This window comes from Pteronotus mesoamericanus, unplaced genomic scaffold, assembly GCF_021234165.1.
Source record: "Pteronotus mesoamericanus isolate MK-2021 breed Mesoamerican mustached bat unplaced genomic scaffold, CSHL_Meso_final contig_100, whole genome shotgun sequence".
Classification (NCBI taxonomy): domain Eukaryota; kingdom Metazoa; phylum Chordata; class Mammalia; order Chiroptera; family Mormoopidae; genus Pteronotus; species Pteronotus mesoamericanus.
Window position 1 is genome coordinate 481,894 of NW_026554999.1, and position 27,212 is coordinate 509,105.

Here is a 27,212-nt window from a genome sequence, read left to right on the forward strand (position 1 = left end):
GCCACGCCCCCATCCAGGCCAGCCACGCCCCCATGCCCGGGGTCGTCGCGGTGCATTGTGGGCGAGGTAGTTTCCGCCGCAGATATGGTTGCGTTAATAAAGCGTGAGTGCTCTGGTGAGTTGTTCAATAAGGTGAACTTGGTTTGTGACCGATCTGTGCGCTAGGAGCAGTGCCCTTGGTGGACTTCCCTTTCTTCCCTGAGTTGTTGACTCGGCTCTCTCCCCGCCTACCCCAACCCGTTCCCTTATCTGACGAATTAGGCTGTCTGGAGACAGTTGTTTTGTAGGTCCAGGGCCGCTAGACTTTGGCTTTCGCCATTGCCCTTGCTGAAGCAGGGTCTGGGGCTGGGGGGTTCTTGGCCGCGGTTTTCGACTTTACGCCCCTCCTTCAGCAAGGCCCCCAGCGGATCCTATCCCTTGTCAAGGACAGTTGTGATCCACGTGAGTTGCATTGCGTGGTCCTCCCTGTGCTTTTTCCTCAGGTTCGCGGACTGAAGTATACCAGGCATCATAGATTCCTGCGTTGACCCCTCCTTGGTTCTGCGGAATGCGACCTAGGTTGGTTGTCCTAGGATCATCATTGTTTAATGGAGAAAAGTCCTCAGACTTTGTTGCTATTAAGTGGCCCCAAAAGCAGAGCCTTAATTTTTCTGTGAGAAACTGAAAATCACCTTTAAAAAGTTGCACTTTGACTCCCCCAAATTTCTTGATTATGCTGTAAAGTAGGGGCTTTTTGAACATCTCTTCACTATTTTGTGCTGCTCTCACTGCATAATGACTTTCTGTTTTACTGGCATTAGAAGCTTCCCTAAGCTTTGGAAAAGCAATCCATACCTTGGACTGGGCCCAGGACACTCTTGTAACTCTCTCTTTCTGAAAGACTATTATGGCATCAGGAACCAGCAGAAGTGGTTTTTTCTTCAAACGGCATCTCCACAAAATACCAAAGCAATGAATCTTTTGATTGCAAAGGACAGATATCGCAGGAAAGGCAGCAATAAAGTTTCTTCTGAGTTTCCTCATCTTTTTGCAGCTGGATCAGCTAAGAAGAGATCACAGATGAATCCTCAGAGTAAAGATCATGTCTCGCCACCTGTGAGGAACATTATTCAACTCCCAACAAAACCTTTGAATTCAGAGCAGTGGGATAAACTTAAGGAAGATTTCAAAGGAAAAGCTAATTTTGAAAATTGGATCATTTCACAGATGGCTCACTACAATAGCTCCGTAGATGTGGCCAAATCTTTGCTGGCCTGGGTAGCTACAAAAAACAATGGTATTGTAACCTATAATTTGCTGGTGAAATATTTGTATCTCTGTGTTTTTCATAAGCAGACATCAGAAGTTTTTGATGTATATGAAATCATGAAAGCCAGATACAAGAGTTTAGAATCTGGAGCAAACACTCTTCTCATCCGGGGATTAATCCATTCAGAGAGATGGAGAGAGGCCTTGCTGCTGTTAGAAGACATCAAAAAAGTCATGACCCCTTCAAAAAAGAACTATAATGACTGTATCCAGGGAGCCCTCCTTCATCAAGATGTAAACATAGCTTGGAATTTGTATCAGGAATTGTTATGTCATGATCTTATTCCTATGATGGAAACTTTAAAAGCTTTCTTTGATTTTGGAAAAGACATAAAAGATGATCAGTATTCAAACAAACTACTAGACATTCTTTTGTATCTAAGAAATAATCAGCTATATCCTGGGGAATCATTTGCACACAGTATAAAGACATGGTTTGAGAGGTAATTTTGATTTTTCTTTTTATGTATGTTTTTATTTTAATACCTATATCTAAAAGTAGCCTTCTTTTTCTATTAGTTTCTGAAATTACTCTGTTCAGATTATAGCACCTTTCCCGTGTCTTGGATTTGTTTCCTCTTTAAGACAAAATTTTCTGTATCTAAAAAAATGTATTGAATAGCATAAACAAGTTGTGCTAATCTCTACTATCACAAAAGGGAAATTACAGAGAATTTGTAGTTTTTATGTATTTTTCTGTTTAGAAGGGTCATTTATTTTGTTTTCTGAGCTACCTAGCATCATGTGAGTACTTACCAATAGCACTTGTGGCTGGAGTTAATAGCAAGAAAACCAGCTGTCTTTTGTTTGTATTAGTATTTTCAGAAGTTAGGAAACCTAGTGACTGGTATAATATATATAAAAATATTCTGTTTAATGTATGCATTTCATCATCTTGGATGGTTAGAGTGGAGTGAGGGATCCTGATCAAACCCGATATGCAAGAATTAACATGGAAAATCTTCATCCTTCCAGTTCATTTTAGATTTTGCCAGTACTCAACTACTCTCTCCTAGGCTTTCCTTTGCTTTTCATTTGCTTTTATTCATGTTACTGGCTTCTTGCCTATTCATTGCTTCAGTCTTTTACTTTTTTATTTCTTTACCATTAATTTGCTTCAGGTTATTTCCTAAAAATTTATTCCTTTTCTCATTTTTCTCTTGCTTTCTACTTTGTATCATTGGAGCTTTGAAATGGCAATCAAGCTGAATTATCTTATTTAATAAACTTACTGAATATCAGCAGAAGAGCTAGATTATGAAAATCTTTGACTGCCAAGGATTTTGGATTTTATTTTATCAAGAGTGTTGGGCTTGGAGTGGAGTTTTAGAAAGGTAACTGCCAAAACAATGAGAAAAGAAGATTGGAGAAGGATTAAAATCGGAAATAGAGATATGTTTAGAGGCAATTGTAGGTTTGCATGAGCGATGATGAGGTTCTGAATTAAGAACTGAAGACAGAGAAGGCAATAGAATCAATGGAGTCATGGTTGTATATGTAAGAGGAAAGAAGAAATGATAAGTTGGTTGAGCAAATAAGCATTCTGAGTGCCTCTAATTGGGCCAGGCACTGTGGATATTTTGTGTTATAAGATCTATTATGATCTCATTCACAATTGGGAATGCAATACTTGATAGTAGGTAACAGCAATATAAGATAGGATAAGAGAAGAAATTACTCTGGGCAGAAAGAATCTCTGGCAGCTTTATGGAGAAGGTTAGAATAGAGTTTAATTTAGAGGTTACATTTAGTATTGGTAGATTTAATACCAATTAAGTCTACGGTATTAGTAATACCAATACTACGTGAAGGTAGATTTAAACATGAAGATGAGGATCAGATGACCAGAAGAGAAATGAAGGGAAGTAGGGGATCCAGAGTTGGGGGGTATACCATCAGCTCCTTAGCCTCAGTACAGTATCAACCACTCTTTTAATTAAAACTTTCTAAGGAAATAGTCTCAGCTTTTCAGATCTCTTGCCCACCGATTTTCTAAACTGGATTCAGTAGGAATCTGAGCTGATGATTTGGTTTGCAATCTTTCTTTGTAGTGTTCCTGGAGAACAATGGAAAGGACAATTTACCTCAATCCAGAAAAGGTAAGGCCAGTATTTTATTTTTAATTTTTTGATTCAGGTTTTAATAGCCTTTTTTGCTACCATTCAGAAAGTTTTTATGAATAATTTAGAGGTAAGATAACTAAGAGTTAGAATACCCAAGAAAAAAGCCATGTTTTGCATATGGAGAATTTGCAGAGCTCAAAATGTTTTTCCTGTAGGTGCCATGAACCTGATGTGAAGCCTCAGGATTGTTTTCCTCTAGTTGTGTTTTAGGAATAACTTTAAAAACTTTATTGGTTACCCAGCAGTCTACTCTTTCGGGTTCTCTGGCACACTAATGTGTGACATTATCAGGTTTACAAAAAACCATGTAATGCATGTGATTATCATAAAGGTTTAATATTTTTAAAATTATCTTTCAATTTCCTCATGTCCCAGGGTTATTCATTTTAGAAAAAGTTCTTTGCCAGGACACTATTTAACACAAACAATTGTAATTACAGTGGTCAATGTTTGGGCTGTGGAAAAACCATAGAGTCTATTCATCTGAGTCCAGAAGAGTATGAATTTCTAAAGGGAAAAATCATGAGGGATGTGATAGATGGAGGTGACCAATATAGGAAGACAACACCTCAGGTAAGTCTGCACCAGGTTTTATTGGTGTCTAGAGCAGGGGATGGCAATTTTTTCTTTAAAAGGCCAGATAGTAAAAAAAATCTTTTTTATAATCCTCACCCAAGGATATGTTTTTGATTTTAGAGAGGGAGGAGAGAGAGAGAAACATTGATGTGAGAGAAACACCAATTGGTTGCCTCCCACATGCATCCCAACCAGGGACTGAACCCATAATCTTTTGGTGCATGGGATGATGTTCCAACCAACTGAACTATCCAGCCATAGCCATACAGTAACTATTTTATGCTTTGTGGGACCTACAGTCTCTGTTGCAACTTTTCTACTCTGCTATTGTAGTAAAAACAGTTACAGGCAATAAATAAATGAGCATGACTGTGTTTCAGTAGTACTGTATCATAGTAAGAGTGGGCTGGGTTTTTTTTTTTCCTTTTTATTTTTATTTTTATTTTTTATTGTTTTTAAAGCACCGTTGTCTCCATCTTACCCCCACCCCACCCTCAATCCTAACCACCTTTGGCTTTGTCCATGGGTCCTTTATACATGTTCCTTGATGACCCTTCCCTTTTTTCCCCTCATTATCCCCCTCCCCCCTACCCTGTGGTTACTGTGAGTTTGTTCATTATTTCAATGTCTCTGGTTATATTTTGCTTGCTTGTTTGTTTTGTTGATTAGATTCCACTAATAGGTGAGATCATATTGTATTGGTCTTTTACCAGCTGGCTTATTTCACTTAGCATAATGTTCTCCAGTTCCATCCATGCTGTCAGGAAGGGTAGGAGCTCCTTCTTTCTTTCTGCTGTGTAGTATTCCATTGTATAAATGTATCATAGTTTTTTGTTTATTTATTTGTTTGTTTATTTTTTAAATGCAGAGAGAAGCAATGTGCTGGATTTGGCCTGCTGGGCATAGTTGCAAACCTTTAAGAGAGATTGCTTTAGAATTTCATAGACCATTTCAGTTAGACTATTAGACATCTATTAAAGTCAGTCTTATTTCATCTGGGCACAAGTGCCCTTAAGCCAAAAAGACAGATGGTGATTCTTTGTCTAAGTGCTTCCGTGAAAACATGGTTTCTTATGATTTTTCTAGTCAAGAGGATTTAAGATATCTTAACAAATTTTTCTCCAAGTTTTCTTTCTATTAAATTTGATTCTCCAGGTCATTTTTAATAGCTTTATTTTGCTAGTCTTTAGTACTTGATGCTGGTTTACTAAGATTAAGTTGAAGTAAAATGTTTTTACCTTGGGGAAAGGCTGCCCATCATCTCACTGAATGCTTTTTCTTCAAAATACCAAATAAAAACAAGAAGTAAAAATTGTTCTGCCCTCTCACCTTGACTTAATATTGTCAGATAATGCCCCTAGATCATAAGAAAAGCTTTAATCCTCAGAATACAGTCAAAATCTGGTCCATAAAAACGTTACCTCCATTTTATAGCATACCTTTTAGCTAACTTTATTGATAAAATTGTAGTTAACATTTATCAAGTGATGCTAAGTACTTTCCATTCATTATCTTACATCTTTTTTAATCCTTATGACCCACCCTAGATGGTACTATTTTATTTCTATTTTATAAATACAGCGATTCAGACTTTGGGAGATTAAATCTGCTAGAGGACAGCTTGCTAATAAAATCTAGGTTTGACCCACCCTACCAAAAAACACCCTTTTTTGTTACACTCTACTGCCATTCATGGAATAAAGAGTTATAGTAACAACTGTAACTGACAGTCAACTGGTTGTAGTAGTTCTTTAATGCCATAGGAATTTCTGCCAGCTAAAATATGAATGAAACAGATTTCCTTTCTCTTATCAAATGTCTATTGAACACTTATGAGTATCCTCTGAAGTAGATGTTAAGAGAGATGCAAGATTGTATGAATTATGCTGTTTGCAATCAAAAACTTCCGTTTCTGTGTGGACTAATTGAATATTCTTTCTATCCTCCTTTTTTTTTTTTTTTTTAACAATTTGGTAGTTTCAAAATTTTTATTTGTTGATTTTTAAAGAGACAAAGAGGAAGGAGAGAGAGAGAGAGGAAAAAGAGAAGACATCTAATTACTTTTCCACTTATTTATGCCTTCATTGGTTGATTGTTATATGTGTCTGGACTGGGGACTGAACCCAAAACCTTGGTGTATTGGTATGACACTCTAACCAACCAGGGCTCTGACCAGGGCTCCACCTTCCAGTTTTTTATTTAGTAAAAATTTCAACCTAAGGAAAAATGGAAAAACATAGTGGACACCTGTATATTCTTCACCTAAAGTAACCAGTTATTATGGCACAAACACTTTCTCTCCACATATGTGTTTTTATGAACCACTTAAAAATAAGTAGTAGACATGTTACTATAAATGTTTCAGCAAATATCTTCTAGGAATAAGAAAATTCTATGTAATTAAATACCATTATCACATTTAAGAACCTTACCATTAAGTCAATGTCATTTATTTTACTTTTTAAATTATATTTTATAGTTTATGCTATTACAGTTGTCCCTACTTTTCCCTCTTTGGCCCACCTCTATTCCCCACCCCCCAAGCAATCCCCACATTGTGTCAGTGTCCATGGGTTCTTTCTTTTGTCCAGTCGCATCTCCCCCTACCCCTCCAAGTGCTGTCAGTGCATTCCATGTCTCTATATCCCACTGTTTCTGTTTTGTTCACTAGTTTATTTTTCTCATTAGAATCCACATATAAGTGAGATCATATATTATTTGCCTTTTGCTGACTGACTTATTTCACTTGGCGTAATAGTCTCTAGGTCTATCCATGCTGTCCCCAAAAGTAAGAGTTCCTTCTTTTTCACTGCTGTGTAGTATTCATTGTATACACGTATCACAGCTTTTTTATCCATTCATCTACTGATGGACACTTGGGCTGTTTCCAGATCTTGGCTATTGTAAATAGTGCTGTTATGAACATAGGGGTGCATATATTCTTTTGAATGGGTATTTTGGGATTCTTAGGATATATTCCCAGAAGAGGAATTGCTGGATTAAAAGGCAGTGCCATTTTTAATTTTCTGAGGAAACTCCATACTGTTTTCCACAGTGGCTGCACGGGTCTGCAATCCACCAACAATGCACAAGGATTCTCTTCTCCACATCCTCACCAACTCTTGTTGTTTGTTGATTTATTGAGGGTAGCCATTCTGACAGGTGTGAGGTGATCCTTCATTGTGGTTTTAATTTGCATTTCTGTAATAAGTGGCGTTGAGCATATTTTCATACGTCTATTGACGATCTGTATATCCTTGTTGGAGAAGTGTCTATTCAGGTCCTTTGCCAATTTAAAAAATTTTTCTTTAAGATTTTAGTTTTAATTTATTCTCAGAGAGAGGGGAAGGGAGGGTAAAAGAGAGGGAGCGAAACATCGATGTGAGAGAGAAACATCGATTGGTTACCTCTTGTGTGCCCTCTGACCAGGGATTGAACCCCACAACTCAGGCATGTGCACTGACCGGGAATCAAACTGGCAACCCTTTGCTTTTACAGATGGTGTCCAGTCAACTAAGCCACAGTGGTCAGGGCCTTTGCCCATTTTTTAATTGGATTGTTTGTCTTCCTGGTGTTGAGTTCTTTATATATTTTTGAAATTAACTCCTTATCGGATGTATCTTTGGCAAATATATTCTCCCATACAGTGGATTCCCTTTTCATTTTGATGATGGTTTCTTTAGCTGTGCAGAAGTGTTTTGACTTGATGTAGTCCCATTTGTTTATTTTTTTCATTTGTTTCCCTTGCCGTAGGAGGTATATTGGCAAAAATATTTGTAGGTGAGATATCTGAAATTTTACTGCCAATGCTTCTAGGATTTTTATGGTTTCATGACTTACATTTAAGTCTTTAATCTATTTTAAGTTTATTCTTGTGAATAGTGTAAATTGGTGGTCTAGTTTTATTATTTTGCATGTACCAGTCCAGTTTTCCAAACACCGTTTATTGAAGAGACTGTCTTTACTCCATTGTATGCTTTTGCCTCCATGAACGTGGAACATGCTTCCACTTTTTGTATCTTCCTCATTTTCTTTCTTCAGTGTCCTATAGTTTTTCAAGTCAGGTCTTTTACCTCCTTGGTTAAATTTATTCCTAGGTACCCAATTTTTGTTTGTTTGTTTGTTTGTTTGTTTAATAGTAAATGGGATTGTTTTCTTAATTTTTCTAATAGTTTATTATTGCTATATAAAAATGCCATAGATTTATGAGTGTTGATTTTGTTTCCTGCCACTTTGTCAAATTTATTAATTAGGTCTAATAGTTTCTTGGTGAATTATTTAGGGTTTTCTATGTACACTCTAATTTAGTCAGCAAATAATGACAGTTTTACTTCCTCCTTTCCAATTTGGATGCCTTTTATTTCTTCTTGTCTGACTGCTGTGACTAGGACTTCCAGTACTATGTTGAATAAGGGTAGTGTCAGCACTCCAGTGTGATTTAATAAAAAGTACATATTCAAATTTTCCCAGTTGTCCCCTGAATTGTATTTTACAACTTTCCCCACTTCAATCCAGGATTCAGTCAAGGTTCAATCCTCGCTTTTGGTTGTTACATCTCTTTAAATCCATAACAGTCTCCCCTGCCCTTTTTTGTTTTATGACATTGACTTTTTTGAAAAGTCTTGAGTGTTTTATCTTGTGCAGTGCTTTGCAAACTTCACACCTATGAATAACTTGAGGAGATGGTTAGAATGCAAATTATGATTCAGTTGTCTAAAATGGTGCCTGAGATTCTGTATTTTCGTAAGATCCCAAGTGTTGTGTTTATGGTCTTTGGACTACATATTGCATAGCAAGACTGTGTACTAATTGTTTGATTGCTTTCTTTTCATTAATTCAGTATAAAAACACTTGAGTAGACTACATGAGTGATGTCATGTTCCTCTTATTGACTCATAGCAGCCACCTAATATGAAGTTATGCTTTACTCTCGCCGGTATTAAATTTGATTACTACACTAAGAGGGCAACTGCCGCATATCTCCATTGTAAAAGTACATTTTTCTCTTTGTAATTTTTGTAATTAAAAATTAAGTGATCTGTGGAGTAATACTTCAAGACTATGCAGATAACCTGTCACCCATTAACTCTTCACTCAATGTTTTTAGAATCATGGAGATGCTCTCGACCTTTGGAGATTGCAAAATGGTGATTATTTAATTTTTCTCTGCGTTTATTAGCTGGCATTATTCTATAAAAGTTTACTCCTTTTTTTAAAAATTATCTGTATGGACATGAGGACTATTTTTAAAAATTAACTTTTATTATCATCATTATTCTTTTTGATGCTCAAATGGTCCCAAATTTGGCCTATGGGAGCTCCTTCAGGCCAGTTCCTGTGTCTTTTATTTTATTTATTTAAAAAAAAATTTTTTTATTGATTTTAGAGAGAGAGAGGAGGGGAGGGGGAGAGAGAGGTAGGGAGGAGCAGATTTGTTGTTCTACTTATCGATGCATTCATTGATTGATTCTTATATGTGTCCTGACCAGGGATCAAACCGGCAACCTTGTGTATCAGGACAACACTCTAAGCAACTGAGCTACGCAGACACGGTGTCCCTGTGTCTTTTAATCTCTCCTTCCACCCCCATAAGTTTTCCTTTCAATCAGTTTTTGAGCATTTTTATACTTCTGGCAAAACATGTCCTAGACTCTCACCTTGAAGTGCTCCTGCTCCAGTTGTGGAATCATTAATTGAATACTTTTGTTTAGCACTCTCAATAGCTAAAAATTGCCATAATTCCTTTTTAAATGAATTGCCACTTTAATTGTGGATTACTAGAAGGGAACTTTGTTACTTTTCTCTGCTGACAAAAAATTTAGAACCCAGAGCACATCTTCTCTTTGAAGAGTGTTATTCTGCAAGAGCAGTTTCACTCTCCTGAGTATGGTGAGAATAGGAAAGAGCAGTCACACATTTAATTACAGTAATTCATAAAACAACTGAATATAGTCATAGAAGAACTGGGACATTTTTATGACAAGGGAAATTATTTTCTTCCTTTTTCTTTCCAAGCGTCCTTCCCCTTTTCCCTTGCAAATCTCCAATTCTGTGTCCTATTTTTTTGTCATCTGCCTTTCTCCTTTAAGGTATCAAGATAATAATAATTGCTGTCCTGGCCAATGTGGCTCAGTTGGTTGGAGTGTTGTCCCATAAACTGAAAGGTCACAGGTTCAATTCCCTGTCAGGGCACATGGCTGGGGTTGTAGGTTCGGTCCCTGGTTGAGCTGTGCACAAGAGGTGATTGATTGATTGATGCTTCTCTCTCATGTTGACCTCTCCCTCTCCCCCTCTTCCCCTCCCTTTTCCTCTCTCTAAAATCAGTAAACATTTCCTCGGGTGAGGATAAAAAAAATTGCTACTCTTTACTGAATGATTACCATATGTCAGGTACTTCTAGTCCTGTTACACTCACAACAGTCTAGTAATGATATCCCCATATTGAAGTTGGGGAAGGTCAGGATAAGAAAGGTATCCATGGTTAAAGAGTAGTGAAGGAAGGCACATGGCTGGATTGGGTCAGGGATTAGTTTTTGTAGTATTCATGAGGCAGAAGGGGCAAGGATCAACCCACTTCCGGTAGGCTGAAGTAAAACCAGCTGGACACATTAAGTATATACATAGGTGCAGCAAAGAGTTTGGAGCATGTATTTAGACCTCTTAATTTTCCTGAGGGCAAATCAGTCCTTTGAAAGTGAGAGAGGGTATGAGAGTGCAAGGGAGATTGAGGAGTTTTGAGCGTTGGAAGTTTGGACTATTTGTGAGAGGATTGGGTAAAGTATCACTGGGTGGTGCTGAAGTCCCACCTGAGGGTGGTAGGCATACATTGGTGGGGGCATTGACCTCTGAGCCATTTTCAGCAGTGCTGAGCCATCCAGGTATGCAAAGAGAAGGTAGTTGGATGGATGGTACGGGATTTTGCTAGCCTGGTACAGTTGAGGGAAAGAGGAAAACAAATTGAGAGAATAGGTGAGAGATGGGTCAATTATTAGACCATGAGAGCAAAGTTGATAGGAAGTAAAGATGCATAGGAGCTCACAGATTAGATAAAAGTGGACTGAAGTCTCATGGAGGTTAAAGAGCGAGCATAAAGGAGTGAGAGTAGATAGTAATCAAGAGATTTGTTGTGGGGAGGGACAGTGTTGTTGCTTAGGTGTGGCAACATGATAGGGACCAGGTGAAGGTAGTTCTGACAGACTAGTTAACTTGATCGTCGTCGTGGGGCTCAGACTTGATAGGGATGGAAGGAAGGAAGGAAGGCCGGAGAGTACTGTCCAGGAGGCTTCCAGGGAGTCGTTATCTCAATGTGGGGTAGAAGAAAAGGTATAGGGAACATAAAAGAGTGAATACTTGGAAAGCCAAGGTCAGAGAGCAGATGAAATATTTGAGGCTAAGATTTCAGAAAAGAGCCATTCTAGGCCCTGGCCAGATCCAGGGTCAGGCTATTAGGTTTGGTAAGCACCCCTGTGTAAAGTTTAACTCCAGAGTGTCATTTCTCATAGATTTTTCATCTTGTGTTTTGTTTTTTTATGTTTTGGGGTTTTTTTTGGCTCACCGTTTGTATTATGACAAAATACGCAGACTTGGTGATCTAAACACAGCACAATTTATTTTTGCACAGTTCTGGCAGCTAGAAGTCCAGGATCAGCAGGTTTGGTTTCTCCTGAGACTTCTCTCCTTGCTTGCAGGTGGCCCTCCCTCTTACTTTGTCCTCATATAGCCACTTTCTTTGCTTGCATATGCTAAGTGTCTCTTTGTGTGTCTGAATTTCCATTTCATGTAAGGACATCCTTCAAGTTTGATTAAGACCTCGTCCTTTGGTCTTGTTTTACCTAAATCACTTCTTTAAAGGCCTTATCTCCAAATACAATCACAATCCAAGATACTGGGGTTTAGGACTTCAACATAAGAATTCTGGACGGGCCACAATTAAGTTCCTAACACCATTCATTGAAAATATGTATTACAATTATATTGTGTTCAGCATTTTAAATTATCTTGTATTGGAATTGCCTTCAATTTTGCTTTCTAAAGCTTGCTTATAATTTGGGAGTGTGAGATATAAACCAAGGAGTAAGTACTAAATCCACTTTGAGTTTCTTTGCTTAAAAAAATTTATGATCTCAGTTGACCTCTATAAGCATCTAGAATGAGCATTATCAAAATTGTTTCAAGCTTATATATTTTCACCAAATAAAATTTTTTTGTTAAAAACAAAACAAATTAAATGGCACCCTCTAATGAAGTGGTTCCCAACCTTGGCTTCTGGTTAGAATAGTTTAGGAGCTCTTTTAAAATAACTGATACCTATACCCCACGCCCTGGAGGTTTTGGTTCAGTGTATTAAATACATTCATATCATGCAGCCATCGCCACCACCCATCCCCACAAATCTTTTCATCTTATAAAACTGAAACTCTATGTGCATTAAACAATAACTTCCCATTTTTCCCTTCTCCCAGACCCTGGCAACCACCATTATATGGCCTTTTGATTGCACTGCTTTAAGTGCCTCTTGTAAGTGGAATCGTATACTCTATTTGTCTTTTCCACTGGCTCATTTCATTTAGCACATCCTCTCCATCCATGTTGTAGTATATTGCAAAATTTCCTTTGTTTTTAAGGTTAAATAATATTCCATTGTATGTATTTATCACATTTTGTTTATCTGTCCATCAATGGATACTTGAATTGCTTCTACATTTTAGCTATTGTGAATAATGCTGCTATGAACATCTATGTACAGATATCTTTATGATGCCCTGCTTGTAATTTTTTGGCTATATACTCAGAAATGGAAATGCTAAATAATGTGATAAATTTATTTTTAATCTTTTGAGGAACTGTGTTCCACAGAAGCTATACCATTTTACATTTATGCCAACATTGCACAAGGGTTCCAATTTCTCCATATCTTTGTCAATACTTGTTGTTTTCTGTTGGTTTCTTTTTTTTTTATTGTTTATAGAAACTATCCTAATGAGTGAAGTGGTATCTCGTAGTTTTTCTGTTTTTAGGGAGATGAGAAGAGAAGGAGAGAAGGAGAGAAACATCAACATGAGAGAGGAACATCGATGAGTTGCCTCTCATATACACCCAACTGGGGACTAACCCACAACATAGGCATGTGCCCTGACCGGGAATTGAACTGGTGACCTTTTGCTTTGTGGGATGATGTCCAACTAACTGAGCCATGCTGACCAGGGCTCTCTCGTAGTTTTGGTTAGCATCTTTCTAATGATTAGTGATGTTGAACATCTTTTCATGTGGTTATCAGTCATTCGTATATTTTCTTTGGAGAAATGTCTGTTTAAGGTCTTTATTTTTGAATTGGGTTTTTGTTGAGTTTAGGTGTTCTCTGTATAATCGAGATATTAATCCCTTATCAAATATTTGATTTGCAAATATTTTCTTCCATTCTATGGGTTGCCTTTTTACTCTGCTTATAGTGGCTTTCCATGCACAAAAATTCTAATAATGAAATCCAAGTTTTTAATTTTTTCTTTTGTTACTTGTGCCTTTGGTGTCATATCCAAGAAAATCATTGACAAATCCAATGTGTGAAGCTTTTGTTCTGAGTTTTCTTCTAAGAGTTTTAATTGTCTTTGGTCTTACATTTAGGGTCTTGATCCATTTTGAGTTAATTTTTGCATATTGCATTAGGCAAGGGTCCAACTACATTCTTCTGTATATGGATATTGAGTTTTCGCAGAACCGTTGTTGAAAAGACTGTTCTTTTCCCATTAAATGGCCTCGGCACCCTTGTCAACCATTATTTAACCATATGTGAAACAGGACTATTCCTGCTCCATTGGTTTATATGTCTGTCTTTATACCCATACCACACTGTTTGGATTACTGTAGCTTTGTAGTAAGTTTTGAAATCAAGAAGTGTGAGTCCTTTAAATTTATTCTTTTCAAGCTTTTTTGGTTGTTCCGGGTCCCCTGAGATTACATACAAATTTTAGGTTGGTTTTTTTTTTTTTTTTTGGTCAAAAACGTCATTGGGATTCTGATAAGGATTGCACTGAATCTGTAGATCACTATAATTAGCATTGACTTTTTACCAATATTGAGTCTTCTAATCTATGAATATGGAATATGTTTCCATTTATTTAAGTCTTTAATATTTTTCAGCAATGTTTTATAGTTTTTGTTGTACAAGTTTTTTACTTCTTGGTTTAGTTAATTCCTAAGTATTTCTTTTTTTTGTTGCTTGCTACTATAAATAGAATTGTTTTCATAATTTTTTACATTATTCATTTTTAGTTTATATAAATGCATCTGATTTTAGTGTTTTGACTTTGTATCCTGCTACTTTGCTGAATTGATTTATTAGTTTTGATTGTTTTAATGTGTGGAATTTTTAGGGTTTTCTACATGTAAGATCATATCTTCTGAAAACAAAGATAATTAATCTCTTCCTTTCCAATCTGAATGCCTTCTTTTTCAGTTTTGTTTAATTGCTCTGCTAGAACTTTTAGTACTTTGTTAAATAGAAGTGCTACAAGCGGTCATGCTTGCCTTGGTCCTGATCTTAAAGGAAAACCTTTCCAACTTCCACCATTGAGTATGATGTTCACTTTGGGTTTTTTATATATGGCTTTAATGTTGAGGTAGTGTTCTTTTCTTAATTTGTTGGGTATTTTTATCCTGGAAGGGAATCAAAAGGAAGTGCTTTTTCTGCATCAATTGAGTGATCATGTGTTTTCCCCCCTTTATTCTGTTGATAATAAATTGTACTATTATATATTGCTGATTGATTTTCATATATTGAACCATCCTTGCATTCCAGGAATGAATTGCACATGGTCATAGAATATACTCCTTTTCTTATGCCACTCAATTCTGCTTGCTAGTAGTATGTTGAAGATTTTTTACATTAATGTGCATAAGGGACATGGTCTCTAGTTTTCTTGTAGTATCTTTCTCTGGTTTTGGTATCAGGGTAATGCTGACCCCATTGAGTAAGTTTGAAAGCATTCTTTCCTCTTCAATTCTTTGGAAGGGTTTAAGAATAATTGATATTAGTTCTTCTTTAAATGTTCAGTAGAATTTACCAGTGAACCATGAGGTCCAGGACTTTTTAAATGTGGAATTTTTTCAATAAATACACAGTTGACCCTCTGTGTTTCAGGTTTTACAAATGAAATTTCATTTTGTTGTTGTTGGGAGATTTTTGATTACTGATTCATTCTCCAAACTGTGTAAAGGTGTATTCAGATTTTATTTTTCTTCTTGATTATGCCTCTTTGTCTCTGTGATTAAAAGCAGTCAGGAATTAGCACACATATTCCTGATATTTGGAAGACAAGAATCTTTTTTGGCCACCCATCTGGCTTTCATAAGCTGTGTGCAAGCTGCTCCAGGAACATGTGTACAGCTGTCTGCTATGTGGCTTGAGTGAAGGATGAGTAGCTGCTGCTGTGCTTAGAATAAAAACTGAAATTACTACAATTTATAATCCAAGGCTTCCCCAGGAAGTTGCAAGTCTTCAACAGATTCTAGAGTTGCAAAATAGTTACTGGTTATGTTAGACAGATTCTGTCCATGCAATTGTTTGGGTGGGTAGAAGATTCCTGGTATTTCCTTGTCCACCATCTTCCCTTCAACCTGATGAGTTTTGATATATGTATACACCTGTGGAACTGTCACCGCAGTTAAGGTAATGAATATATCTATAACCCCCCCCAAAATTTCCTCCTGCCACCTTACAGTGACTCTCTGCTGTATCCACCTCCCATTCTTGCTCCTCTCCCCATCGGGTAAACACCATGGAATCATAAAATGTATAGTCTTTTTTTGGTCTGGCATCTCTTAATTCATTACAGTTGAATCTTGAACAACATGGGTTTGAACTATGTGGGTCCACTTAAATGTGGAATTATTTCAATAAATAGACAGTTGACCCTCTGTATTTCAGATTTTATGTCCATGGATCCAACCAGCCATTGATCAAAAACAGTATATTCAGTCCACGTTTGGGAATCTGTGGATATGAAGGGCCAATTGTGTGCATTGTTCTATATAGACCATTTATATAAAAGATTTGAGCATCCCTGTGTTTGGGTATCTGTAGGAGGTCCTAGATAAGTATAGTTAACTTTTTGAGGAGTCAAAAGTGATATGTGTACTTTCGACTCTGGGAGTCGGCATTCCTAACTCCTGCATCGTTCAAGGATTAATTATATATAATTATTTTGAAATTTCATTCATGTTTTATATTTCAATCATTTGTTCTTTTTTATTGGTGAGTTCCATTTTGTGAATATACCACAATTTGTAAATTTATTCACCTATTGGTGGATATTTGGGGTCATTTCCAGTTTGGAATTGTTACTAATAAAGCTAATAACATTCTCATGCAAGTCTTTGACTTTGTGCTTTTGTATTTGTCTCCTAGAGATGCTGTAACAAATTATTATGAACTGGTGCCCTTAAACAACATCGTCCATAGTTGTGGAGGCTAGAAGTCCAAAATTAAGGTGTTGGCAGGGCCATGCTGCTTCTGGAGGTTCTAGGAAGAAATCCTTTCTTCCCTTTTCCTAGTTTCAGGAGCTCCTGAAATCCTGGAAATCCTATGTTTCTTGGCTTTTGGCTGCATCACTCCACTCTGCCTCTTCTTGTGTGTTGTCTCTTCTTCTTATAAGGACATCAGTCATTGGATTTAGGAGTCACCTATTGCAGAATGACCTCATCTTAATTTTTAGGTGGGCCAAAAAGTTTGGTTGTTTTTTTTCTTCATAAGATGGCTCTAGATGTGCTTAGTTGTCTTTAACTTCATTCAAAACAATTTTGTGAGATTGTATTGTGACAGCTGTCATATCGACATGGATTACAAAGAAACCCCATCAAAATTGGTGTATTTTTGTGTAGCCATTTTATTGAAGATGAAAGAAAATATGTAACTTTTTTGGCATATTGTCGTTTATTGTTTCAAGGAAAGTAAAAACACAACACGAAAAAGATTGTGCAGTGTATGGAGAAGGTGCTGTGTTGATGGAATGTGTCAAAAGTGGTTGTGACGTTTTGTGATGGAGATTTCTCACTGGAAGATGCTCCATGTTCGGGTAGACTAATTGAAGTTGATAGTAAACAAATCGAGACATTGAGAACAATCAACATTTTACAGCACAGGAGATAGCTGACATTCTCAAAATATCCAAATCAATAAAGTTATTGTTGAAATGAGAAATGTGTCTTCTCTGGAAAAAACTAAACAGACTTTTTGGCCAACCCAATAATCACATTCACATCCAGATAAGGGCACATTCCAGGTGGACATAAATTTTGGAGCAGGCACTATTGAACCCACTACAACTTTTCCTTCTCTTAGGTACATATCCAGGCATGGGATGGCGGGGTATGATGGTAGGTGTGTGTATAGCTTTTAAAGAAACCTCCAAACTGTTTTCCAAACTGGTTGTCTCACTTTACATTTTTACTAGCAGTGTATGAGGGTTAAAGTTGTTTCACACCCTGGCCAACACTTAATACGGTCGCTCTCTTTACTTTTAGCTATTCTACTGGTATTAAGTAGTATCTCATTGTGGTATTAATTTTCATTTTCCTGAAGGCTAATGATGTTGAGCATTTTTATGTGCTTAATTGCCATCCATGTATCTTCTTTGGTAAAGTGCTTGTTCACATCTTTTCCCCGGCATAAAAACTGGCTTGTTGCCCTGGCCAGGTGGCTCAGTTGGTTGGAGCAGGTTTGATTCCCGGTCAGGGCTAATACTTAGATTGTAGGTTCAATTCCCAGTTGGGACATGTACCAGAAGCAGCTGATCCATGTTTCTCTCTCTCTCATTCTCTTCCCCTCTCTCTAAAATCAAGAAACATAACCTCAGTGAGGATTTTTTAAAAATTGGGTTTTTCTATTATTGAGTTGTAGCATTTTATATATTCTAGGTACATCTATACCAGCTATATATTTTGCAAATATTTTCTCTCAGTCTGTGCCTTGCCTTTCATTTTTATCAAATAGAGATTCTGATTTAATTGCTCTGGTTTAGGACCTAGTTGTCAGGTTTCTGAAAAGCTCTCAGGTGATTTTAAAGTGAAGCCAGGGTTGAGAACCATTGTTTCTAATGTTAGATTTTGAAGGACCCTAACGTACTTGCAAGTATAGCAGTTTCTTCAGGACAATTTTGGGAGAAAACTTACGTCATAAGTGAATTTCTGGTTTTTCTGAAACCTTTGTTTATTGTACTTACATATCACAGCCAGCAGATGGCAATAGTGTAACATGTAAAAATTACTCTACGTTATCGTAAATAGCCAAGTCAATCAGGTTAAAGGATTTGGTGAGCTGCTTTTATTACTAAACTGAAATATCTTTGTCATTTTTGTTTAAGTCAGATTAGTTGATAATAGACAATGATAGGAGCTCTATATGTGAATTTTAAGTGAACAAAGCAGAACTTCATATGGTAGTCATGTACACTAGAGGTTTTACTACATGAAACTAATTGAGAGGACATTAATGAAGACCAAAAAGTGAATTTGGAACTATGTGGATAGTGTTAGTTTAATTTTAATTAGATTTTTTCTTTTATTTTCCTTTGTTCTTAATAAAACGAAATTATAGTCATGTTTTTTCGTTTGTAACAGCTCAGTTATGAATTCTTTACTTAATATTTTTATTGGGAAAAATTTCAAACATATGCAAAAGTAAAGAGACTAGTATAATGAACCCCTGACTCAGTGATTATTAACTCAAGGCCGCTCTTAACTTCATTTATACTTCTTCCCGTTCTTCCCTTGCCCCTCAGGTTTTTGTGAAGAAAATCTAAGCGTAATCATTTGTCTTATAAATTAACTTCACTTTTAAGCAGCTGACTTTATTTCTCTTGTCTTAAAACATACTCCTTTGTGTAGAGTAGTATTTTCCTTATACAATAAGAAATACTTTAGAACAGCAATTCTCAAATTTTGTGGTCTCAAGGTCCTATATTCTTAAAAATTAAGAACTCCTGAACACTTTCATTTATGTGGAATTGTATCTATTGATAATTGCTTCATTAGAAGTTAAAACTGAGAATCTTTAAAAATATATATTAAATTATTTAAAATAACAATATAAAAAACTATTACATGCTGACACAAAAAAGTTTTTCTAAAAAATTACTGTTGTCTAAGACAAAAAAAAAATGTGAGGAGATAGGCCTTGTCTTACATATTTGTAAATCTCTTTAATTAAGCCATGTAATCAGTCTATTGTGATAAGTCATTTTTGATGAAGTATATGAAGAAAATGGAGGCTTAATGTAGTTGGAAAAGTTAAGAGTATTTAATTGGCATTTTCAGATAATTATAGTTATTCTTTGATATTGTGCCAAAACTCTACTATACACTTGTAAGCATTGAAAGTGAAAAAGACAGATGATATTTTAGTATTATAAAAATAGTTTTAACCTTGCAGATCCTCTGAAAGGGTCTTAGGGATGTCAACAGGTCCTTAAACTCCAGTTTAAGAACCACTTCTCGACTTCCAGTCAGGATGGTGGCATAGGCAGACATGGCCTACCTCTTCATACAACCACATCAAAATGACAACTAAGTATAGAGCAACCATCACTCACAACCATCAGTAATCATGTTGAATGGAAGTCTGATAACTATGGAATTAAAGAAACCACATCTATCCAGACTGGTATGAGGGGAGCAAATGTGGAGTGGGCTGGTCCCATGCCCACAGGTGGTGGACAAAAATTCAGGAGCAATATCTTGTGAGCGAGGAATCCCAGACCCACACTAGGCCTCCCATCCCAGGGTCCCAGTGCCAGGAAGATAAGTCCCCACAACTTCTGGCTGCAAAAACCAATGGAGATTGAGTCAGTGGAAGAAACTGCTAGAGCCCTAAGCAGTTCCTCTTAAAGAACCCACATATGGACTCACCTACTCAGGCTCCCTCCCTCTGAGCTCCAGCACGGGGGTAGCAGCTTGAAGGGTACCAGTGATATACAGGAAGAAACTGAAGTGTCTGGCATCAGGTGAGCAGAGGCCATTTTCCATTTTCTAAACCCTCCCACCAGAGAGCCAGTAAGATGATATCATATCTGAGATTCCATTAACCTGGCTAACACTGTTGGACTTGCCATGGAGATCCCCAGAGACTCCACCTCACCCAACTTATGGGCCCACCCAAGCTGCTTTTCCATATGAATGGCTGGTCTTTGCTCATGCTCCACAACTTCCTAAATCCTATCAAGCAACAGCTGGATTCAGTGAGTTCCAGACCCAGCACTAGCAGCAGCCAGCTTAGATCCACAACTTGGCTTTGCCTGGGAATCAAGCCCAGCCCAAGTAGCAGCCATCTCATATTGATTTATACCTCATGCAGGTGCCCCAAAGGTAGGAGCGGACCTTGGCCTCTACCACCTGGGGAACTCCAGGGCCAGCACATCCAGTGGACAGCTACAGACCATGTTGGGGCACTACCACCCTGCCCCCTAGACAGCTGATCATTCACAGAGGGCGGAGGTTGGTGGTGAGTGGTCATAGCCAATCCTTATATCTGACTGGCCTGGGTAAATCCCTCCCATTGATCTGCCAACAGCAACTAAGGGTCAGCTACAGGAGGAGGGTATACTTAGACTACAATGAAGGGTGCACCTTGAGTACCCAGCTTAGATAATAGGGGAGACTGTGCCACGGGACCCAACAGGACACCTACTACATTAGGCCACACTACTAAGACACAGAATCAAAGCAGCTCTACCTAATACATAGAAACAAACACAAGGAGGTTGCCAAAATGAGGAAACAAAGAAACGTGGCCCAAATGAAAGAACAGATCAAAGCTCCAGAAAAAGAGCTAAACAAAAATGGAGATAAGCAATCCATCAGATGCAGAGCTCAAAGCACTTGTTATAAGGATGCTCAAGAAACTCAGTGAGGAACTCAACAGCAGAAAGAAGATCCAGTAAGAAACGAAGGATCCACTAATTGAAATAACTTACATGCAAACAACAGTAGAATAGATAAAACTGAGAATCAAATCAATGATCTGAAACATAAGGAAACAGAAAACAACTAATCAGAAGAAAGAAGACTCCAAATAAATGATGATAGTATAAGCAGCCTCTGGGACAACTTCAAGAGGTCCAACATTTACTTATAGGGGTGCCAGAAGAAGAGAAAGAGCAAGAAATTGGAAATCTGTTTGAAAAAATAATTAAAGAAAACTTGTCTAATTTGGTGAAGGAAATAGACATGCAAATCCCAGAAGCACAGAGAGTCCCAAACAAGGAGATGCAAAGAGGCCCATTCCAAGACATATCATAATTAAAATGCCAAAGGTTAAAGATAAAGAGAACATCTTAAAAGCAGGAAGAGTAAAGAAGTAAGTTACCTACAGGGAAATTCCCATAAATAACATTGTCAGCTGATTTCTCAAAAGCAACTTTGCAGGCTAGAAGGGATTGGCAAGAAATATTCAAGTCATGAAAAGCAGAGACCTACAATACAGCCAAGATTGCTCTACCCAGCAAAGATACAGTTTAGAATCGAAGAGCAAATAATGAGCTTCCCAAACAAGAGAAAGCTAAAGGAGTTCATCATCACCAAACCATTATTATGTGAAATGTTAAAGTGACTTATTTAAGAAAAAGAAGATTAAAACTATGAGCAGTAAAATGGCAAAGAATACATATCTGTCAACAGTTGAATCTAAAAAATAAACTAAGCAAAGAAGAAAAATAGAGACAGAATCACAGATACGAAGAGCATTTTGATGGTTGCCAAAAGGAAGGGAGGTGTGGGGGAATGGGTGAAGAGGTGAGTGGATTAAGAAGTACAAACAGGTAGTTACAGAATAGCCATGGGGATGTAAAGTACAGTATAGGAAATAGAGTAGCCGTAGAATTTATGTGCATGCCCCATGGACATGAACAATGGTATTAGGTGTACTGCCTGAGGGAGTGGGGGATGCTGGGTGGAGGGGACAAAGGGGGAATAATCAGGACAACTGTAATAGCATAATTAATAAATATAATTTTAAAAAGAACCGCTGCTCTAGAAATACTCTGCTTTAGATATAGTTTCCCTTTTCTTTCTATTTGAAAAGTTTAAGTAAAATGTATTTCCTTTGGTTTTATTACAAAGCGTATTAACAAAGAAAGTTAGAAAGTCTCACTGCTTAACATATCTTCTGTTTAGTTTCTTCTCTTTGTTTTTTTTTTTCATTACCATTTAGTCCTTTAGTGCCCCCCTTTCTTTTAGTTTTCGAGACTTCTTTCATCATCTTCTTTCATTTTCCAAATGGGAGTTTTTTTCTAATTATAAATTTTTTTAATTATAAAAACATTCAGACAAAATCAAAATAGAAAACTCTAAAGGAGATAATAGCCTGACATAGTCCTCTCGTTTTGAACTTTTAATGAAACTTTAATTACAATAGCACTCTCCCATAATCCTGTGATTTAGAACTTCTTAAATAAAACTTTAATGACTTGGGATTCTGTTTTCTGAAAAAGAAATTGGAGGAAGGCAAATTGCCTGTAGTACACTTAATCGACTTTTAGGGGTTAATTTAAATCGAGTCATTTGTTCTGCTTGATAATATCTTTTTAGTTAATTGACAGATGGTAGGCCTTCTGGTGTTTTTCTGATTACAGATTTTAGAAGCAAATGTGATCCAAATGAAATGTCAGTGTAAGAACTGATCTAATATAGGTTTGTTTTTGTTTTTTAATTTGAGAGTGGCAGCTGCAGACTATGAAAGATGTGAACTAACTGAGCTCTTCATCATTCTTCAGAACCTTCCACTCTCATCTTTTTTAGGTTTGAAGATGTGGTTATCTCTAAGATTAACTATGAGGTTTTCCTCCAGATTTAAAAGATGTTGAGTGGTAAATGGCAAACTTTGGGGATTTGGTAGTTAAAACAGAAAACTGAGAAAGAAATTTAGTTATCTGCAAAGTATAGTTTTATAATCATGTGTTTTGAATTCTTTACTTATAAGAATAAGCCCATTAATGATAAGTAATCTTCAACATATGAACATTTTACTCAATATGTACTTAATTAATCAGTAATGTTATTCCCATGCGGTTCCCCATTTCCACTTCTTCAACTCCACAATTGAAAACTGAAAAGTGGGATTGTTATCTTGGGATCATCCAGGTATGTTGGTGCAAGAATTGTGGCCCAAAATGTGAAACTTCTAGAAAAATCACTGGGTTCAGAAGTATAGAAAGGGCAAAAAGAAACAGGCTGACTCCTTGCAATGGACTTCTGAACAGCACATATTTCTTTTATTTCTTCATTCTTCTTTATTTTCTCTAATAAAGCACTTGCTGAAATTCTAACAAGTGGGATCCAGTTTTTTTGGTGGTGGTTTTGTTTTTTATGAGAACTAGCTTGAAGTAGTGCATTTCCTCCTGATGTGTAACTGAGTTCTGTTTTACAAAGGAGTGAGAATTGGATGTGGATGTGGGTTTTTGGTTGCTACTGTTTTAAAATTGGGTGGGCGATTTTTAGACATGGAGAACATTTTGGGGGGCACATCTGAAGAGGTTGCTAGAGTAGGAGGTTTCATGTAGATTGTGGTGCTGGAGGCAGAGGGATAAAGACACCTTAAGTTTAGGAGTTTTGAACAAGGTGGGAATGTGCAAGAGAAACTTATTTTTTTCTTGGGCCAAGGGCCTAAGATGCACTATTGAATCTTAGTGAAGATAGGCTTAACTAAGGCTGGCACTATTATTATACCATAGCCCCATTATGTAGTTTGGCATGGCAACCAAATCACTTCTTATTTAGTTATTTATTTTTTAATCCTCACCCAAGGATTTATTTATTCATGAGAGAGAGAGAGAGAGAGAGAGAGAAACAGATCAGTTGCCTCTTGTATGCACCTCAACTTGGTGTCAAACCCACCACCTAGGTACCTGTGCCCTGACTGGGGATCAAACCGCCAACCTTTTTGGTGTACAGAAAGACTGTCCAACCAACTGAGCCGCCTAACCAGGGCCCAAATCACTTTTTATAAATTTGTATTTATAGGACAAGTACTAAGTTTTAAATAGCCATCTTATAAGTGAATTTTTAGAAGCAGTATGTTGGAAATGAGATGCTACCCAGAGTGACCACACTTTTGGTTTTCTTTTACTTAGAAAGTGCTCCCTCAGATATCTGACTCAGTTTTTCTTTTGCTGTTAACTAAGTGTATCAGTTTTATTGCCTTTTCATTTGGTCTCCCAAGAGAATAGAATAATGTAAATAAAATTAGAAATTACACACCAGTACTGAAGACAAGACAGCTTACTTCTGAGGGAAAAGAAAACTATCAATATGAAAGAGTAGCAAAGGCCTTCTCCATTCTCCATATCACAAACTCCTCATTTTTATAAAGACGCCCCTCTTGCAGTCTTTCTCATCTCGGTAAATACAACTACCACCACTTTTTGATCTAAAGTAGTCTATTTCCCTGTTTTCCAATGCCCAAGTTTGTTCAGTGAGAGTGATCCTTTTAAATCCATAGCAGGTCCTGGCTGGGTAGCTGAGTTGGACTGTTGTTCTGTACACCAAAAGGTTGTGGGTTTGATTCCTGGTCAGGGCATATACTGGCTTGTGGGTTTTATCCCAGATCGGGAGACATATGGAAGGCAATTGATGGATGTTTCTCACATTGATGTTTCTCTCTCTCTTTCTCTACCTCTCCCTCCCCCTGCCCCTTTCTCTCTCTTCCTTCCTCTCTCTAAGCAGATCATCAGGTGAGGATAAATAAATAAATTCATGTCAGATTCTGTTACTCCTCTGCTTAAAATTCGGCAATAGCTTTTCCTCTCACTAAGGCTGTAGCTAAGAGTCTACAGGGACCTGTAAGGCCCTTGGCAATCTGGTCCCCACTAACCTCTCAGATCTTAATTCCATTTCAGCCTTTGTAGTCTCAGTCCCACCAGATATGCTCCTGCCTCAAGATCTTTGCACTTGCTACTTCCTCTTCCTCCAGATATTTGTGTGATTATTCATTCACCTCTTTCAGTTTTTTTTTAAATAAGATTTTATTTATTTATTTTTAGAGAGGGAGAAAGAGAAGGCGAGAAACATCAGTGTGTGTGGTTGCCTCTTGTGCACCCCCTATTAGGGACCTGACTTGCAACCCAGGCATGTGCCCTGACTGGGAACCAAACCAGTAGCCTTTTGCTTCACAATCTGGTGCTCAATCCACTGAGCTATTCGCCCTGGCCACCCTGTTTAAAATACCATGTACTCTTATATACCCTCACCCTCACCCAGGCACTCCCTGTCTTCTGTCTGCTTTATTTTTATCCATAGCACTTACCATCATTTGACCTACCCTATATTTTATTTGCTTTTTAAGAAAGATCTTATTTATTTTCAGAGAGAGGAAGGGAGAAAGGGGAGAGAAACATTGATGCGAAAGAGAAATATCAGCCAGTTGCCTCTCGCATGTCCCCAACTGAGGACCTGGTCTGTAACCCAGGCATGTATGTGCCCTGACCAGCAATTGAACTGGTGACCTTTTTGGTTCTCAGGTCAGCACTCAATCCACTGAGCCACACCAGCCAGGGCTATTTGCTTTTTTTTTTTTTTAAGTATAGTTTATTGATTATGATATTACAGTTGTCCCAATTTTATCCCTTTAGTCCACCTCTACCCAATACCCCCCTTGCCTCCAGCAATCCCCCACCTTAGTTCATGTCCATGGGTCTTGCATATAAGTTCTTCGGTTTCTCTGTTTTATACTATTCTTAACATCGCCCTGTCTACTTTGTACCTATCAATTATGCTTCTTAATCCCCGTACCTATTTCCCCATTGTCCCCCTTCCCCCTCCCAGCTGATAACCCTCCAAATGATCTCCATATCTATGATTCTGTTCCTGTTCTAGTTGTTTGCTTAGTTTGTTTTTGTTTTTTAGATTCAGTTGTTGACAGTTGTGGATTGGTTGTCATTTTAATGTTCATAGTTTTGCTCTTCTTTTTCTTAAATAAGTCTGTTTAACATTTCGTATAGTAAGGGCTTGGTATTGATGAACTCCTTTAGTTTTACCTTGTCTGGGAAACACTTTATTTGCTCTTCAATTCTAAATGAAAGCTTTGCTGGTTAGAGTAATCTAGGTTGTAGGTCCTTGCTTGTCATTACTTTGAATACTTCTTGCCCGTCCTTTCTTGCCTTCAAAGATTCTTTTGAGAAATCAGCTGACAGTCTTATGGGGACTCCTTTGTTGGTAACTCTCTGCTTTTCTCTTGCTGCTTTCAAGATTCTTTATCTTTAACCTTTGGTGTTTTAATTATGATGTGTCTTGATCTGGTCCTCTTTGGGTCCTACTTGTTTGGGACTCTCTGTGCTTTCTGGACTTGTATGTCTATTTCCTTCACCAAACTAGGGAAGTTTTCTTTTATTATTTTTTCAAATAAGTTTTCAATTTCTTGCTTTTCCTCTTCTGCTTTTGGCACACCTATGATATGGACGATGGTATGTTTGGAGATGTCCCAGAGGCTCCTCATTCTCTTCTCGTTTTTTTTGAATTTGTTTTCCTCCTTGCTGTTCTCTTTGAATGCTTTTTTTCTTCCTTATGTTCCAAATCATTGATTTGAATCTTGGCTTCATCCCCTCCACTGTTGATTCCCTGTGGATTTTTTCTCTATTTTACTTAATATAGTCTTCATTTCTGCCTGGGTCTTTTTAATGTTGTTGCAGTACTCAATGATTTATTTGAGCAACCTGATAACCAGTGTTTTGCACTGTGCATCTGATAGGTTGCTTTTCTCCATTTCATTTAGTTCTTTTTCTGGAGTTCTGTTCTGTTCTTTCATTTGGGCTATATTTCTTCGTCTCCTCAGTTTGACAGCTTCCTCGTGTTTGTTTCTGTGTATTGAATAGAGCTGCTTTGACTCCCTGTCTTAGTAGCATGGCCTACTGTGGAAAAGGCATCTGTAAATTATGTGGGGCAGAACTTAGGTAGTCATCGGGTGGGCCAACCTGTTTCACTGCTTTGTAGCTCTGTGTGGGGGAAGGCTTAGAGAGGGGACAGTGCTGCTGCATGGCCTCTGAAGATTGCTCAAGAGGGAAGCTGTTTCCCTGGTACTTCCCCTTTTGCCAGTCACTTCACTTTCTCCCATTTTCCCCATATGCCACTTGTGCCCTTCCAGTTGTTGCCCTGGTGCTGAATCCCTGAGGCAGTGGGTCTGCGTGATTCCTAAGTCCATTGAGGGCCCTTTAAGAAAAGTCTCTT

The 27,212-nt window shown here is 37.5% G+C and overlaps 1 protein-coding gene across 2 annotated transcripts in view; it reads left to right on the forward strand.

Moving 5' to 3' along the window:
• Positions 1 to 13: 13 nt before the first annotated feature.
• PRORP (protein only RNase P catalytic subunit) overlaps positions 14 to 27,212 on the forward strand; it is a 156,496-nt gene continuing 129,297 nt past the window's right edge. The window contains exons 1-4 of one of the 2 annotated variants that reach the window (XM_054587356.1): positions 14 to 115; positions 483 to 1,751; positions 3,360 to 3,407; positions 3,872 to 4,004. In XM_054587356.1, coding sequence (XP_054443331.1) covers positions 775 to 1,751; positions 3,360 to 3,407; positions 3,872 to 4,004 — 1,158 coding nt within the window. In that variant the 5' untranslated portion in view covers positions 14 to 115; positions 483 to 774. Of the gene's footprint in view, positions 116 to 153; positions 1,752 to 3,359; positions 3,408 to 3,871; positions 4,005 to 27,212 lie in introns of those variants that run through there. The other variant, XM_054587418.1, reaches the window with a different exon arrangement.